The sequence below is a fragment of the Hemicordylus capensis genome, chromosome 3 (assembly GCF_027244095.1).
Source record: "Hemicordylus capensis ecotype Gifberg chromosome 3, rHemCap1.1.pri, whole genome shotgun sequence".
NCBI classification, from domain to species: Eukaryota; Metazoa; Chordata; class Lepidosauria; order Squamata; family Cordylidae; genus Hemicordylus; species Hemicordylus capensis.
In genome coordinates, this window is record NC_069659.1 from 129,257,014 (window position 1) to 129,276,070 (window position 19,057).

The 19,057-nt window shown below is 42.5% G+C and overlaps 1 protein-coding gene across 1 annotated transcript in view; it reads left to right on the plus strand.

Moving 5' to 3' along the window:
* OCA2 (OCA2 melanosomal transmembrane protein) overlaps nucleotides 1-19,057 on the plus strand; it is a 288,607-nt gene that overhangs the window by 185,625 nt on the left and 83,925 nt on the right. Inside the window, exons 16-18 of the mRNA XM_053312437.1 lie at nucleotides 1,653-1,800; nucleotides 2,693-2,750; nucleotides 4,415-4,523. Of these exons, the coding sequence (XP_053168412.1) occupies nucleotides 1,653-1,800; nucleotides 2,693-2,750; nucleotides 4,415-4,523 (315 nt within the window). The remainder of the gene's footprint in view (nucleotides 1-1,652; nucleotides 1,801-2,692; nucleotides 2,751-4,414; nucleotides 4,524-19,057) is intronic.

A 19,057-nucleotide genomic window follows, 5' to 3' on the forward strand; every position in this document is an offset into this window, starting at 1 on the left:
GATTTGGATGTAATGACTGATCTTGGTTTATTTTACCTGAGACGGGAATGCTTGTGCAGGGATGGGGAATTATGCTCCTGAGGTCCAGAGATATTGTGTGGAGCCCCGCTTTAACTAATATTCATAAATGATCTAGAAACTGGGGTAAGCAGCAAGGTGGCCAAATTTACAGATGACTCCAAACTATTGCAGGTAGTGAAATCCACAACAGACTGCCCGGAGTTCCAAAAGGATCTCTCCAAACTGGGGGAATGGGCAATAAAATGGCAGATGCGGTTCAGTATAAGCAAGTGTAAAGTGATGCATATTGGGGCAAAAAGCCACAACTTCTCATATACGCTGATGGGGTCTGAGCTGTCGGTGACTAACCAGGAGAGAGATCTTGAGGTTGTGGTGGACAGCTTGTTGAAAGTGTTGACACAATGTGAAAAAGGCAAATTCCATGCTCAGAATAATTAGGGAAGGGGTTGAAAATAAAACTGCTAATCTCATGCCATTAGACAAATCTGTAGTGCTGACACATTTGAAGTACTGTGTTAAGTTCTGGTCACCATATCTCAAAAGGGATATTGTAGAACTGGAAAAGGTGCAGAAGAGGGCAACCAAGATGCTCAGGGGCCTAGAGCAACTTCCTTATGAGCCAAGGCTACAACACCTTGGGCTTTTTAGCTTACAAAAAAACGACTAAGGGGAGACATGATCGAGGTCTATAAAATTATGCATGGTGTAGAGAGAGTGGAGAGAGGGCATTTTTTCTCTTTCTCTCATAACATTAAAATAAGGGGTCATCCCATAAAACTGATGGCCAGGAAATTTAGGACTGACTAAATTTAGGACTGACAAAATTAAGTACTTTTTCACACAGCACATAATTGGTCTCTGGAATTCTCTGCCACAGGATGTGGTGATGGCCAGCAGCCTGAATGGCCTTAAGAGGTGCTTAGACAAATTCATGAAATATGGGTCTATCAATGGCTACTAGTCTGAAGTCTACAGGCCACCTCCAGAGGCAAGATGCCTCTGAATACCAGTTGCAGGGGGAGCAACAGCAGGATTGAGGACACAACGTCATCTCTTGCCTTTGAGTTTCCCAGAAGCATTTGATGGACCACTGTAAGAAACAGGATGCTGGACTAGATGGACTTGGGCCTGATCCAGCAGGGCTGTTCTTATGTTTTTAAGATTCCACATGACCAGTGAAGTTTTGACTGAGAGTACATTGGAATAGGAAACATCTCAGCTCCCTTAGTTTCAACTTCAGTGAAAATGAATCTGGGTGGAGGTTTGGATTTTCCAAACATTGGATTATGTCTTGCAAATCTGGGGAAACCATCAATTTTCTTTTAATAGAAATTATCCAAAGTTCACAAAGAATTGCATCTGTCAATATTAGTGCATATAGATCTACAAGAAGATTTTCTTCTTCAAAAAACTATGAACACATGTCTTAAAAACTAAATTTATTTTAGAAATTCTTTGTGGAGGAATTCAAGATTACAATTATCCTCTATACACTTCTGTTTTAGTGGCTTAACTTTTCACTTGAATGCATCATTCATTTGCTGGCATTTACTTTTGTTGTGGTTAGGGAAACTGATTAAATGTGGCATATCTTCACTTCTAGCTACATGATTATATTTCTTCTTCTTTAGAACTGAAACATGAAATCCATGTTTGGAGACTGACAGCACAGAGAATCAATCCTGCCAGCCGAGAAGAAACAGCTGTAAAGTGTCTCTTAATGCAAAAAGTTCTTACTCTGGAGATCCTGCTGAGGAAAAAGCTCAAAACATTCCATAGGTAGGGATCCATTTCAGCTCAGTTCTTGATAACTTGGTGTAAGTGCTTCTGATATTGTGCTTATCAAAATGTGCATTGTTCAAGAAAAAATATGAAAAGTAGATAGAAAATTGGGATTGGGTTAGGGACAATTCACACACAATTGATTTACATTTTATGTGTATACCTAAAAATTGATTGTGTGAATGAGAGAAACGCATTTGGAAGCTCATGTTTTATACAAGTTCATTAATCAGGCATGAGGATTGACTGGAAATCTTGCTGAGTACACAGGCAGTGGGAATGGTGCCACTGCCTGTGTGGAAATGAGAGTGTCTCATAGAAAACAATGGTGAAATCTGGGACACTCAGCATTGCAGAGTGGCAGCAGTGTGTCTCCTCCTCCACAAGAAAAAGTAGCAGTGAAATCAGGAGTCCCCTCTCTGGGTAACTAGATGAGCTATAATATTTTCTTATCTCGATGTCCTCAACATTCTGCAAGCCTCTGGAAGCCTGTGTTTGGGATTAACTTTCCCTTTTGCTTAAATTATAAATCCTTCTGCATACTTTCTCTATGGTAGAATACAGGAGGTGTTTACCATTGCCTCCTCCCGCGCCGTATGAGATAATGCCTTTCAGCATCTTCCTACCAGTGGGGATTCGAACCGGCAATCTCATGATTGCTAGGCAAGTCATTTCCCGCTGCTCCATTAAAGGCTGAAATCCTATTGTTAGTTATAAGTGCTTAAGTCCCTTTGGTTTTGATTCTATTTCACAATCCATAAGTGGATGCAGAATCTCAGCTAGAGTAATTCACAACAAAGCTGGTTTGTTTTAGTACTGCAGTTCAACAACAATTTTGAAAGTGTGCTCTCTTTATCAATGCAAGTTTGTCTGTGTGGACATCTTTCAGACAAATCTCACAAGAAGATAAAAACTGGGAAACAAATATTCAGGAACTCCAAAAAAAGGTAATTGAATTGCTTTCCCCTCTATAGTCCTATTCAACTGTTAAGTAACCATGTATGGTGTACATGTTATAATGCCAACTGGAGGCCGCCCCCTCCCTTCTGATGCATGTTCTGTCCACTAATACATTCCCAGCATTCCTAATCACAGAAAAAAGCTCTCCCCGTGAACAGCATTTGTCTCTTCGAACAAATGCTGTACTCATTTACTTCTCTGGGCAGTAAATATTAACTTACAATGGAAGTTGCTTCCCAGCTTTATTGGTGTAGTGGCTAGAGTGCTGGACTAGGAGCGGGGAGACCCGAGTTCAAATCCCCATTCAGCCATGAGACTTGCTGGGTGACTCTGGGCCAGTCACTTCTCTCTCAGCCTAACTGACTTCACAGTGTTGTTGTGAGGAGAAACCTAAGTATGTAGTACACCGCTCTGGGCTCCTTGGAGGAAGAGCGGGATATAAAATGTAAAAACAAATAAAATAAATAAAAATAATAAACTTCATTAACAAACACATTCATTTTCTGCTCCTGTCACCAATGGCACACCTAGGTCCAAAATCAGCCTGGACCTGAAGGGCTGCGAAGGGCCCCTCCACCACGAGGACCCCCCTTAAGTTTATTTTAAATAACTGCCACCACCCTGCTACTGCTCCTGCCTCCAAGGGGCCTCCATATGTTCTGGGGGGCCTCTCCAGAGTCCCACCATTGCCCCATGCCTGCCTCACCACGCTGCTGCACCCACCGATATTTGCCATTTCCACGGCCGGGGTGGTGGGAGAGAGGAGAGCAACCCCCAGCACCCTCTGAGCTCCCCAGGACAAGTCACTACTGGGGCCAGCATGCTATCCTGCCCAGGCAAAGCTTGAGGAAGAACCAATAAAGTGTGTGAGAGCACATAGTGATGGCACGGAAGCCTAGCTGCAGATACCCCTGGGGCAAAGCACAGGAAACCTGCCACGCTTGAATTTAGGAGGCTGCTTCTGTCTCCTTAAGCAGTGGCTGACTCCAGCGAATGGAGCATCACAACGTTTCTGAACAGCCTCGGGGTTTTGCCTTGGCTATGGCAATTAACCCTCCCCTGCATGTCTGACCTCATTGCAAATACTAGAAGTGCTATCCCGATGTACAGGCCCACCAGCCACTGAGCCCACTGCCACCATGACCACGGGGGGAGGCCTGCTCCGCCCGGCTCACCCCCCAACCCCAGGCCACACAAATGGCAAATATCGGTGTGATAGGGTGGGTGTGGAGCTCTGGGGAGGCCCCCCAGAACATTTGGAGCCCCACCTGGAGGCAGGAGGCCACGGACCAGTTCCTCGAGGTCCGTGGCTAAGAGCGCCTCTTCCTGTCACAGATAGGCATTAGGTTTGCTTTAATGTCTATAACTAAAATGAAAATGACACCGTGGTGTAGATCTGCCCTGCACAACCTATGACACTCCTGACTGGAACACCGAAAACCTATTTTCTTTCTAAATTTTAAAATATTGTTTTCACACCTCAGTTTCCCTCTGTTATTTTAATGGAATTACCCTTATAGTGTAAATCCACATTTTTTAAAATGACCAAGTCATTTTTTAATGACTAAGAAAAGCATGCTTGTTTGAAAATATATGTCTGATGATCATTTTCTTCTTTTAACATGGTTTCCATATTCTCTCCTGTCAACAGCACAGAATAACTGACAAGATGCTTCTCGTCAAATGCCTGACTGTTTTGGGATTTGTTATCCTCATGTTCTTTCTCAATTCATTTGTTCCAGGAATTCACCTAGCTCTTGGTAAGCTCAGTTTGTCTTCTTGGGTCTGGATAATAGAAAGTTTGCATTTTAATGGGGGGGGGGCTTCATACAGCCGTTTGCATGTACACTTAGATATCTTTATATCTTTACCATGCACTGTAAAAAGGCCTTGACTGAGAGTTCGGCTTTTTGAAGAATGACAACACACTTGGACATCTTATAAGGGATATAAGGAATATAGATGGCTTCCTTCCAGATCAATTTTTCTCTTGCTGGGAACTTAGCATTCCCATCACAATTGAAGGCCGCTAGTGAAATACAGTTTGTGCCTGCTAACTTTTGTTAGAGCAACACTGTTACTTTAAAAGAAAAAGGAAAGTGAGATACCTTCAGAATATTTTAAGCTGCCATTCTATGAACACTTAATTGGGAGTAAACTCCATTAGCACAGTGAGACTTTTAAAGTAAATATGCACAGAACTGAGCTGCACACATTCATAGAGGGCTGCAGAGTGTTTAAAGTGCTCCAGTTGCCTCAGTAAGTGAATAATGGCAACCCTGAAATCATGTGAGAAATAATAGCAACCCTCTGTCAACCATAGTATCCTTCTTGACGGTTGGGTTGGGAGTGGGAGGCACTGCTCTGCAGTGGTTCCAATCCTACCTCTCAGGCAGATTCCAGATAGTGTCGCTTGGAGACTGTTGTTTTTCAACACATGAACTTTTATATGCCCCCCCATCCCTGCTGCCCAAGCTCCATACTGTCTCCAATGCTTTTTAATATCTACCGCTGGGAGGGATCATCAGGAGATTTGGTGCAGGGTGTTGTTAATATGCTGATGACACCCAAATCTGTTTTTCCATGTGAGGATGCTTTCAGTCGGAGTTCTAACCATGTACATTGTACATAGCTGCTAATGTGCTTGAATAGGGCTATTAATTCATTGTTATCAGTTTTTTCAACAACATGTACAGTAGTACATTTCAGTGCTAAACACAGAAGTGTTCTTCTTATACAAAAAGTGTAATGCTTGAAGTGACTCTGAGTATTTTCAATACACGTTCCCAGCATATTGGGCAAAAAGAAAACATTAAAATGGCCCCGAACAGAAGACACTGTAGGATTCTCAGTGGAATCTTATGAAGTCTGAAACCAATACTCTCCCTAAATCATCATCATCATCATCATCATCATCATCATCAAGGTAGCACCTGTATGAATAGCTTGGTTTAGCCTTCTCTACACAACTCCTTTTCCGACTGTGATGCTGTTTAGGGAAGGATAAACAAAGCTATTCATAGGTTGTGTCCTTAATTTTGTACCAGGAATAGGCAGAGACCTCACTATGCTCATTTTCTGCTGTCTTCTCCAATTGCTTCACCTACTTCCAAGAGTCATGATTGGAATAATAGGAACTAGAAAAGAGAAAGAGGCAATTCAATCAAAAACTGTGCCCTACCCAGATTTGGGAGCTGCATGTGCTCCCAAATTTTTGGTTGTATGAGTGAAAACAACTAGGGAGGAGGAAAGAGAAGTGATTGTGTGGAATCAAGGTACAACAACAACAAATACTTACGTACTGCTTTTTAACAAAAGTTTCCAAAGTCATTTACATAGATAAATAATAAGTAAGTAGGATCCCTGTCCCCAAAGGGCTCACAATCTAAAAAGAAACCTAAGATAAACACCAGCAACAGTCACTGAAGGTACTGTGCTGTGGGTGGACAGGGCCAGTTACTCTCTCCCTGCTAAATAAAGAGAATCACCATGTTAAAAAGATGCCTCTCTGCCAAGTTAGCAAGGGTTAGCTATCCATCTTTATCTCCTACTTTGATTCTGCACAGTCATGTCTTCCCCCTTCTACCTAGTTGTTTGCGCCCACGCAACCAAAAATTGGGAGCACATACAGCTGCCAAACCTGGGTAGGACACTGTTTTCTATTGTGTGAATGATCTCAACATGTCTTTAAAAAGAAAATGGTCTCCCGGATAATATCAGAGCTTTCCATGATCTGTTGGCCTTTCGTAAGGCATGTAAGACTGAAATGTTCCGCCGGGTGTTTGGTCGCTGAGATAGCTGGTTGTAGAGTTATCTTGTAATCCATGGTTATTATGTCATGTGGAATGTGTATTGTATAGGGTAGTGGTTTATGAGCCTATGTAAGATATATTTTTGTGAAATTGTGTTGTTGTGTATGTTATTGCTTGTAAGCCGCCCTGAGTCCTATGGGATTAGGGAAACATATAAATCTAACTAAATAAATAAAAGTCAGAAGTATTCTTTCCATATGTGTTTGTGTAAGAGACAGGGAATATATGTGAAAAAATGATCATATGTAATTGGAGCTGTCTTCCTTCTCACACAAAGAGAGTTGTCCCACAGGTATTTTATTGGGAACCGATGCCAGACCCCAACACAACCAGCTGAAGATTCAACCAAATAGCCAAAGACAGTCTTGAGAACTCTATTGTCACAGCAGTACTGGGTAACTCAAGCACATGCAGCTCACTGCTTCAGTGTTTTATGTGCATTCTAGCAACAGATTCACAGATGTTAGAATGTTATTTCTAGTCACTAGTTTAATGAAAAGAAACTTTAAAGGGAAAGAACATGTTGTCATATTCATTACAATGCAGACTTTATATGTGGAACCTTGTAATGAGTATCCATTTCTGATTTCTGATCATCTTAGGCTATTTCACACATACATGTTTATTACTTGTTGACTATTACACATCATGTCTTATATGTGTGAATCAGCCACTGCAGATAAACAATTACATGCAGAAATCTAATATATTACCTAATGCCCACACATATTTCAGTTCCCAGTTTAGACATTGGGCTACGAGTCCTCAGGAGACACATTTACACATATCTAATGTACACAATAATAATCTCTAATCTAATAATGCCTAATGTACACATATCTAGTGTAACGACACATTTACACAAAATTGCCTCCTTGAGAGAGACAGCAGTGTGAATGTGTCCATCATCATGAGAATGACTGTGTTTGTGGTTGCTTCACAATGTGTGCTCCTTGAGCTATGTTGAGGGGTGGGCTGTACACCTGCACCCATAGCCATGAAGGGAATTGTGATCTGATGTTTGTTGTAACTGAGGCAACATCTTGGGTCTGACAAACGATCTGACAATCTGTGCTGAGTACAGGCTGCACAAACTGGTCAGTGTTGTTCCTCACCGTAAGCCGAAGTTCCCTACCAGGGGCCCAGAAATTCCCTACTTGCCTTTGAAATTCCCTGCAGTAATTCCTTTTTTGACCTTGAAATTCCCTGGAGGAATTAAAAATTATATATGCAATAGACAGAAAATTGATCAGCTAGTCCTAAGTTTTATATAGATACCACAATGGCTTTTGACTCAGCAAAAGGCTGAATAATGAAGCTGCACTTTTATGCTTTACAGTTTTGGCATGTTTTTGATGTCACTTTCCCACATTTTATTATAATATTACAAGCTCTGCACAGTGCTGTAGTATTACATTTTTCCCTAACCACCCTTTAAACTGAGGCAGTCCCAACCATACCTTTCTAAACTTTTTAACAAATGGCTTTCTTTTTTCTTCTTTCTTCAGTTCACCTTGAATTAGTCTTGCTTGGGGGGGGGGGTGTAGAAGGACCTTCGTTTCCAGAATTTGTATCCACCATTCTTTGCACTACAAAAGAAAATTCACCAGAGATTAAAGGGAAAAAATAGTTATGCTGATAAATACTCTCATGTGAGGTAGTTGCTTATTACGTGCACTTATTCCAGTACAGCTCTTTCTGGCTATTCCCTTCATAAAGAAGCTATTGATTCCCTATGTAGTATACTCACCCAAATGCAACACAAACCAGATACATACATGGAAAGGCAATCATACAATGCTTACTCATGCCTCATGAGTTTGGAACTGAAAGTGAAAGAAGTGAAACTGCAACACGAAAAGAAACTATATCTAGAATTCCCTGCATTGCCTGAATTTCTTCCATCTTTTGGATCGTGTATTGCTGCGGTGTGGCTCCATGCCATGGCAACACATAAGGAGACCCCAGCCGGGAGGCTGAAACGAGCTTGTGCGGGGCATTCTGGAAATTCCGGGGGCTGCGCTGCCCCCAATCCCCGCAGCCCCCGCCTGTTCCGTGATGGACTCTGCAGTCGTGTGGGCAGCTGATCCAGCCGCCCAGGGCTGCGGGGTTAAGCCCTCTCTCCCTGCAAACCCCTTCCCGGCAAGTCTCATTGATCGTGAGACTGACCTCAGTACCTCAATTTTAGATATCTTGACTTATCAGATGTTAAATGTTGCATAGTCCCCGATTCTGACATAACACAGCAAAGCATGTAGTTCTGCTCACTGTTTAGAGCATTATCAGACAAATTATTTAAAGTCTGCCTCTCTTGAAAACCTTTTGCAACCAAACATGGGCATATTGCCCCATGAAGTGTCATAAGCCTAGTGTGAATTACGTTTAATTAAACAGCAGCATTCTAAATCACCAAATGGGCTAAATCTAAAGAAAACAGTAAATATATAAAACTCCTTGCTAGCCAAGAATTTCCTTAATTCCACTATCTATAGTGCCAGGCATCCTGGCTAAATATCTTCATATCTGATTATGCATAAACCCATTTCATACTTAATTTTACAGTGTGCCTTATTTATCTTGTCTTTACTGAAATATATTGCTTACAGGAACTGGATATAATCAAGCTTTGAGAAATGATTATATTTACTATGGATCATCCAACAAATCATTTGGATTTCATATGATGCCTGTGGATTGGGATTTGTGAGCTGGCTATTCAACTGGCTCATCTAGAATCTGGACCAGGTTTAAACTGACCCATCCCAGTCTGGTCCAGGTCCGGTCCAGCCATCAAATGGGGCTGAGTTAGTACACAGGCCAGCTTGAGAGGTATAATTGTAATGGGGAAATCCAGTGAGGATTGCCCTTTATAAGTAAGGGGAATTCCCTAATAATGTGGGGAGTGGGGGTGGGAGAGGCTACAATAAACCTTTACTTTTCAGTTGCTGGAGGTGGAGGCATCCTCCAATCCCGCCGCTGGTTTCCCAAATGACTGCCTGGGCCAACTGCGGCCTGGTTCATGACCTCCGCACACGTGCAGAGGCCATTGGCATCACCACAGTGATGCCAATGGCCTGTGCGCATGCATGAAGGTCATGGAAATGGTCTCAGCATGTGCGCAGAGGCCCAAACTGAGCCGCAGCTGGTCAAGGCTGTCATTTGGGAGGCCGGGGGGTGGGGTTGGAGGAGCCCCAAAAGGTAAAATGTAGCTTTTCTCCCACCCATCCCACACTCTACATTACTAGAGAATGCCATTTACTTGTAAAGGGGAATCCTCACTGGATTCCCCTTTACAAATATACCCCTCGCGCTAGCCTGTGTGCCGGTTCTTTGAACTGGGAGTCGGTTCAGTTTGAACCCGGACCGCTTGAACTGGGCTGGCTCGATGTTGAGTCTGGCCCGAAGCAAGCCAGCTCACACATCCCTACCTGTGGACACAGTCTTATGTGGGGAGGGAGAGCATACGTGTATGAGACACAGAGAAGACTGTGCATCTAGGAAGAAGATTTTCCTGGGCTTCGGTTTAGCATTGGTGCTCTCCCCTGCAAAAGAAGATGTGATTCATGCACATAGAATGCCTGTGTTTCAGAATCTGGGGTTCTCTTGGCTGTGTGATAAGTAAGGGCTGTGAGTATATTTACATCTTAGAGCTGTCTTTTATGCATACAATAACTGTGAGATGAGGAAGGAGCTGGAGTATATGCATTGATGCTTTGATTCAGGGGCCCCTCTCCTGTCCTATCTCCTACCTCCCTGAATGGTTAGTCATCTATTTAGACACCATGAAAATGCTTCTGCTGCTAAACTCCCAGAGGTCTTTGCATGAAAGTAAAATTGTCAGTTCAAGCCTATTTAACATTATAATCTGTTAGCAAGGGCTGTTTCTCTGTAGCTGTCACTCTTGTAGGTTTGAACAGTCCCAAATCAAGCAAAGCTGTGGAGAAAGAAATGCTTTAAGGCTCTGGATATCCTTGTTTGACCCAACCAAAATTCTGCTTTACCTGTGCTAATCTGGGTTTAAAACCCTTTTCAAGAAGCATGTAACCAAGCAATCTCAGTGCAGTCTCTTGTATACAACATGTATGCAAACTTGATACCATCTGAACAAAAGTCCCTCTTAAATTAAACATTTTATGACAGAAAAGAAGCAGAAAAGCATGACATAACCATAACAAAATAAAGGGCTACTTGGGCAGGTGTATTTCACCACTGCTCGAGCATTATAGGTTACACTGAGAACCCACAAACCCTTGTTACCTAAAGGAGTTCTCAAGCTGGCGGCCAAAGTTTGGGACAGAAGCACTTTCTACCTTCTCTTTTGACACTGTGCTTATCAGAGATGAAAGAGTCAAATTAGTCATTTTGAAGGCTTATTGTGGAGCATTATCTCAGACAGTCAGTGTTTGCAGTCAATGCAAAATGTGGGTGTTCTGGGCTATTTTTTGTACTTGTTAGCAGTTGTCCAGCAATAATGTGGGCCAGCTGTGCAATGGCATGAGAAGCTTGCTTCTGGTTGCTCTAGATTAGGCCCGTACAGTTTGTCAGCCAACGAGCCAAATGCAGCTCACCAGACATGTAAGGCAGCCCACCAGGGGCTTGATAAATCTCTTGGTTGAGCTGCCTGGGAAAAATGGGGGAGGAGTTATGAATCATTTGGCAAGCCACAGTATGTCTGGCGGGCTGTTTTTGGCTTGGTGGGTCATAATTTGTGCCGACCTGATCTAGGTCTAACAGCTTGCCTGACTGAGTACCCCACTGTATTTGGCTGGTGCTGTTGTCAAAAGTGACAAATTAAATACATGTCATGCATCATGTTAGCCCACAATATCATTCCATCCTTGGCATCTTTTCCTTGTCAAAGATGGGAAAACAGTGAGAAGGGGAAACAATTCACCATGTGAACTGTAATTTTAGGTCTGATTCACAATCTAATACACATAATTAGATATCTCCCCATCAAACTACTTGCAATCAAGTGTGTGATCTTTCTCCATCTAAAAAAGTGTTCTGTCTGGGATGACAAGAGGTCTTGATCTGTGGTGGTTTGATCTACAAGTTTCACACATACAAATTATCACTCAGTTTACAGAAATTGAGAGATGGACATGTCTGTGTGAACTCATTCAAAGTTGGAACTGAAAGGCATTTTTAAAATATCTTCTCTGGAACTTGCTGAGAATTCTGCAAGGGAATTAGTAACAAAACTGAATTAGTAGCAAAGAAGTTGTAGAACTGACATTCAGGAGCTAGAGTGATATAAGGGATGGTGGCAGAGACGGCAAAAACTGTTTGTTTCTTTGGGTAGATGAGAATGGCCCTGGGGGTGGATTATTAAACTGGAGTAAATAGTGTAGCTTTAAGTGAACCATATACATATTCATAAACTTTACTGCCACCCATCATATTCAGTGACATCAATATTTTGCCCTTGTAGCCTGCATTTTAAAGATGTGCCTTGAGCACTGTAAAATGTCTTCATTTTATTAAATCTGACATCCAAATTATTCAGCAAATCATATTATTGCCAGAGCATTCCATTAGGAATGTTTTGAACCACTATGAATAGAAGGTCCCTGCGTTATTGTTATTTCTTTGGAAACCAGTTGGTAGATTTATTGACCCATTTGCATAATTTGTAAGGATTTCTGAAGAAATTCACCAGAGAAATCAAACCCTCTAATTGCAAAGGGCAGCAGCAAAACCCCTTCAGCATTATGCCCCCCTCTCTTAAACAAAGGACATTGAATGCAGTATGCAAATCACAGGGGATATTTTGTCTTAATATGCGAACAAATGACACCTAGCAAATTGGCAGGATTTGCACAGGTAATTCTCTTTATTTTTCTGTTTGTTGATGCTTAGATAGTCACACAAGTTTGGTAGCTTTTGCCATCATTTCCGTGGCTAAATGAATGAACTTTAAGAGGCTGGTAGCTGAGTAACAATATGTGACCTTTGCCTGGAGCACTGTCTGGCAACAATAAAATGTGTACATTACTCTGGGGTGTCTCGTATGCTCAACTAGAAACTACTTTTGAAGTTTTAAAATGAAGCAAAGCATGAGCTGTAACAGTGCTTGTCTTGCTTAGAATTAGTTCTCTCCTAGGATTTATGTTATAATGTGTTTGTGGCCGTAAAGCTTCACCACAAACGATTCATGCATGACCAGATTATCTACTGCTCTGTACAATGCCTCTCCCTCAGTCTTCAAACAACCCAAAGAAAGGGCCATGTGGAAAAAATGTGCTCTTTAGATAGGGTGCCTGGGAAGGGAGGGGGATTCAGAGTTGTCATCCTCTGCTCCCCTGCATGTTAAAGGTGTCAGGTTCAGTCCATGCCCCAAAACAAAATCAAACGAGACCTCTTGGAGGAGGACCCCATTGCACAGCCCAGAATGTATGGGAACGAGAGTAAAAGATTGGGGCCATCTGAAGGAGACCATAAGACTGTAACCTAGGAAAATGCCACTCCTGGGGCACCTGATACCCCTGGCTGGACTCACACCACCACCACCATCTACACTTCCCACAGGCACCCCTGGGTCCTCAAGAGCAAAACCTGGACCAGTACTTGGATTAAGCAGCCCATTTTGGAATCCTTAGACTGAGTATGGCCAGGATCAGAGGCCCCAGTATTGCACCTGAAAAGGTGGAGTAGCAAGGCTGCCTACAGAAATCCTGAATTTCTCTCTGGAAGCTAAGGCAGCAACCCTGTGGACCAGCTCCTAGTTTCTAGCACTAGCAACTTCCTATAGTTCCCCTGCTGTTTAGCACTTGAGCTTAAGGGCTTTGATATTTGATAACTTTGCTGGTACCTCTGGATATTTCCCTTGCGGTTCAGTACTATGTCTGCTAGGCCTCTGACTCTTGATAAACCTTGCTGGCACAGCTGGACTGTTCCCTTGCCTAATTTGGAAGACTAGGAGCAGGACATGGAGATAGGGTGGCACTGATTCTTTCCTTTGTGCAGAATACCCAGGAAATGAAGAAGTGTCACAATTTCCACTTTTCTCAGTGACGGATGCAAAGCGAAATGATTGTTGAATCTCCCCATTCCATTAGAGCATGCAGTGGATGGGGAAAGGATGGCAGTCCTGGAGTACTTTCATCATCTCAGGCGCTTTCTCCATTGCATCCTCAGGTGGACAATGAGGAGGAGAAGGAGGAGAAGGAGAGGTGATGGTGGGCAGGTACACAAATAGGCAAATTGAAAGGCAGAATGTGCAGCCAGTTCCTAGGCCAGTGCAGTCATCAAACGTAGTGGGTTGTCTGTGCTACATGCACACCAGGCTAGCTCACTCTCTTATGATTTCCTTTTTAGATTGATAGCTGACAGCTGTAGTCACTGAGAGAAGGGAAGATGAGTCCAAAATAAGTGTCTGTGTGCCCTTTCTCCTCTACATAGATGGACAGCCAGACATTCTTCCTCACAGACAAATACTAGCAGCCCAGTCCTATGCATTTATACTGTCAAGAAAGCTACTGAATTTGATAGAGTTTACTTAGAAGAAAATGTGCATAGGATTGTAACCTTAGGCTGGGATCCTATTAGGGATGTGCACGAACAGTTCGTGCACTCCCCAGGGCAGCAGGGGGTGTCTTTAAAAGAGCAGGTAAGGAGCTGCTTACCTGCTCATCCCACCCTGCTGCTTTCCCCCCCACCAGTGCTCAGTTTTTAAGAGACGTGCTGGTCTGCAGTGCAGACCACGGAAATGTCTGGTGCACATGCGCCCCAGCCACGTGCATGCCCACGTCAATTGGGGCTGCAGGAAGCAGTGATGCAGTCCTGTGGAGCCAGTTCGGTGCTTCGTTTTGGAAGCCCTGAACTGACTTGTTCACATCCCTAGATCCTATTCTTCTATGGGAAGAAAAAACAAGATCATACATATTTCCCCCTTAGTCCGCAAGATATGTGAGTCATCTTTCAGCTGTACTGCCACAGACTGAGCCAATGGATATATATAAATGTTGCCTTCCCATGATGAACTTAGGTGGATCTGATTTTTGCACTTGGTTGGGATTTATGAACCAGGTTCTGTTGCAACTGAGTGCAAACCATTGATCTGTGATGAATTCAGTACATGAACTGAGCAATGACCAGCGTCATGTGAACTGGTTCTAAGAGAGAAGGTCTTATGGTGCATCCTATATTGGCCGTTTTAACAAATTCACCTGCTTTTACTATGCAAGGTGGCTCAGCAGCAACCTCCACCCCCTGCTGAGGAAGTTAATCACAGACCTCTCCCATCCTATGAACCAGGGCAGGCTCTAGAAATTTTGTGGCCTGCAAAATTAGGTTTGGAGGCCCTTTTTCACAGCTAATTTCCTTTGATCTAAAGAGTGGGGAGGTTGTTGGCACCTTGATCCCACGACTGCTCCTTTGCTTCAGCTAAGTTGGCAACAATCTAGAACAAAAGAAAGAGAACTTACAGCCTCCAAGCAACTTCTCCTTTCCTCATTTTTATTTGCCTCATTTTCACTGCAGGAGTCATCCAGTGAGGCTGATTGGCAGGAGATGTAGGGTGGAGAAAAGGGAGGACTTCTTCACACTGTGTGTCATTAAATCAAAGTAATTCAGAATACACTTTGCATGCAGAAGGTTCAACTTAATTGAATTAGGTTCAATTTCTAACTGCAATGTTGTTGGGTAGCAGAGCTGAGGAGGAGCTTTGAGAGCTGCTGCCAGTCAGGAAAGACAAATAGTGGGCTAGGTGGACCAAAGTCCTGACTCAGAGCAAGGCAGCTTCCTATGTCCAGGGAAAACCTATATGCCTTAGAAGGAGTCTGACAATCAGTTCATCCAGCTCTGACTGGCTGTAGCTCTCTAAGATCTCCGACCCAGAGAGTCATTTTCCAGACATAACAAAAGGGAAGAGAGCTGATCTTGTGGTAGCAAACATGACTTGTCCCCTTAGCTAAGCAGGGTCTGCCCTGGTTGCATATGAAAGGGAGACTAGAAGTGTGAGCACTGTAAGATATTCCCCTTAGGGGATGGAGCAGCTCTGGGAAGAGCATCTAGGTTCCAAGTTCCCTCTCTGGCAGCATCTACAAGATAGGGCTGAGAGAGATTCCTGCCTGCAACCTTGGAGAAGCCACTGTCAGTCTGTGTAGACAATACTGAGCGAGATGAACCTATGGTCTGACTCAGTATATGGCAGCTTCCTATGTTCCTAACCCTTTAATTGTATTAAAAACTTCCAGGATCACACATGCTAAATGTCCAATGAACACAAAAAAATCTGAAAAAATGGGATAACCAAAGTCTGAAGGCATATGGATCTATAATGTTAAAGGGACAGACCCTATAGTAAAGATGAATCCATTAAAAGGGGAGGGTGAGGGAAGCAGAGCAAATGATAATGTCCTGAAATTAGATCTATGTAGCCAAGAAAAAATAAGCAAAGAAACCCCTTGGTAGATTCTGGAAAGGGGGAGAGTAAACCTCATGCCCTGGCCCAATGTGGGGCCTCCAAAATGCTGTGGCCCCCTGCAGATGCCGTAGACTTAAACCGGCTCTGCCAAGAACATCTCTTAGCTTAGCACAAAGCCTCTCCAAATAGCTTGATGGCCCTGAATGCAGAAGGAAAGATAAGATACCAAGCCTCAAAATACATCTATGGATGCAAAACTTTGGAAGGTGTCACACTAGTGGAATGGTGTAGCTTGTACAGACCCACCTGCAAAAGTTAGGTCTGTACCTATCCCATGATCCATGAGCTGTTTTTTTTTAAATTAATCTTCTACTTTACAACTGTTTTTCTTATTAACATCATTTCTGCACAAACTTCTTGAGAAGTGCTGGATCTGTAAATATAAATTCATGAGAAATCCTTGATTTAAAAAGGAAACAAAGGAGTTTCCCACAGTTCAGAACATTAACAGCTGTTCTCTCATCACATGGCAGGACAGCAGTGCCTATTATTTTCATTATACTGTTCTGATTGTTTGCTCAGGTGAGAAATAGAATAACTATAACTATGTTGAACAGTTCAGGTATGACGTTTGTGGAACAGGGTACTTGTCTTTGTATGCTTGTGTGAGTGTGGGTAAATGAGCAAGTAGCTCTGGTATACAGGTGAAACTCGGAAAATTAGAATATTGTGCAAAAGTCCATTAATTTCAGTAATGCAAATTAAAAGGTGAAACTGATATATGAGACAGACGCATTACATGCAAAGCGAGAGAAGTCAAGCCTTAATTTGTTATAATTGTGATGATCACGGCGTACAGCTCATGAAAACCCCAAATCCACAATCCCAGAAAATTAGAATATTACATGGAACCAAGAAGACAAGGATTGTAGAATAGAACAATATCGGACCTCTGAAAAGTATACAGTGTGCTGTGCTTGATTGGCCAGCAAACTCGCCTGACCTGACCCCATAGAGAATCTATGGGGCATTGCCAAGAGAAGGATGAGAGACATGAGACCAAACAATGCAGAAGAGCTGAAGGCCGCTAATGAAGCATCCTGGTCTTCCATAATACCTCATCAGTGCCACAGGCTGATAGCATCCATGCCATGCCACATTGAGGCAGTAATTGCTGCAAAAGGGGCCCAAACCAAGTACTGAATACAGTGGTCTCTCAACTTATGAACTACTCGACATAAGTATTTTTCGAGTTACAAACGGCAGTTTTAGATCCGGTTTTAGATGGGGTTTTTTCAACTTACAAATTTTTAGATGGGGTTTCCTCGACTTATGAATTTTACATGCGGTTTCCTTGACTTGCCTGCCTGTTTACTGCCTGTTTATTCTTGAAAAGAAATGTTCCTGTGCAGTTTGCAAGCCTTACTGGGGGTCTGGGACTTTTTTCTAGGCTCCGGAACGCATTAATCCGTTCCCAATGCATTCCTATGGGAAACCGCTTTTCGACTTACGAACTTTTCGACTTACAAATGTGCATTCGGAACGGATTAATTTCGTAAGTAGAGGGACCACTGTACATATGCATGCTTATATTTTTCAGAGGTCCGATATTGTTCTATTCTACAATCCTTGTCTTCTTGGTTCCATGTAATATTCTAATTTTCTGGGATTGTGGATTTGGGGTTTTCATGAGCTGTACGCCGTGATCATCACAATTATAACAAATTAAGGCTTGACTTCTCTCGCTTTGCATGTAATGCGTCTGTCTCATATATCAGTTTCACCTTTTAATTTGCATTACTGAAATTAATGGACTTTTGCACAATATTCTAATTTTCCGAGTTTCACCTGTATATAACATTTTAATACCACCAAAATAGGGATGTGCCTGAAAAGTTCAAGCACTTTTTGGGCAAGGGGACCTGGAATTTTAAGGAAAAGGTGAGCAGGTCCTTACCTGGTCTTGCCTCCCCACCATATAGCTGGGATGATGTGAGTCCCAATAACCCCCACATGGTTACGGCATGCACATGGCATCCATGCATGTGCAGGTGCCATTTGCATGGTCAGCATGTTTCGTATACATCCCTATACCAAAAATGGGTGTCTCATAGGAGTTTATACAGTGTATATGCTGGGCCTCAGAATATGGGTTTTTGTACAACTCACATGTAGTTTAATATAGCAGTAGGCATCTTAAGATAGCTTTTCTACGGTCTACTTCTTGGGGCCAGCAATGGTGGCATGGGAAGTAATTGTGTCAGTTGGCCAACCCATTTGATTTTTACTTGAATAGTATGGAAAGCAGCCACTAAGGGGTATACTCGTGGGTCAAATGGGCCGTAACCCAAAGTTTGGCTTTTAAAAAGCCAAACCTGCCAACCGTTTGTCTACCACAGGATAAATAAAAGGAGAGATGTGATCCCAATGTATTTGAATTCTTTGAGGATGTCAACATTGGGTAGGCAATCTAGTGGAATGAGTGTTCTTGGAATTTCAAATAACCTTTGACAAAGTCATGGGATAAAAGGACCAAGTTACGTACTCTTAGAGTTCAGTAATAGCTTGTACATATAAAGCTGACTTCTATTTAATCTCATCTTTGGTCCATCCGGTAGTTAACTTAATTGGTGTTCTACACAGAGTATTTACACAGCACTGACATCACATTGGCAGGGTAGCAAATGCTTATTGTAATGGTTTGAGAACATGAGGTGAGTTGAATTATAGGTTACTGAAGGAGATGGGAGAACAGTGCAGGTTTCAGTGGCAACCCTATGCTTTTTGTAATGGGTAGTTGCATCCTCTGTTTGTTCTTTTTGGAATGCTCTTGGGTTGGCTCAAAAGATCTATTGTGCATCAATGAAAACCTTAGAAACATCAAAGCATATTAGATTACTTGATAAAAATGACTTCTGTTTGGACTTCCAAACAGAAGAAATTACAATTTACAGCATACTCTTCATTACTGTTGGCATAGTGAGCCAAAATTGACAATTACTCTGGAGTAGAATAAATATCATTATACTGTGTTCTACTCTCCACTAATACTCCTTAAAAATAGTCCTCATATATTTACCAAATAAGCTTGTGCTCAGTCCTCTCATTTACC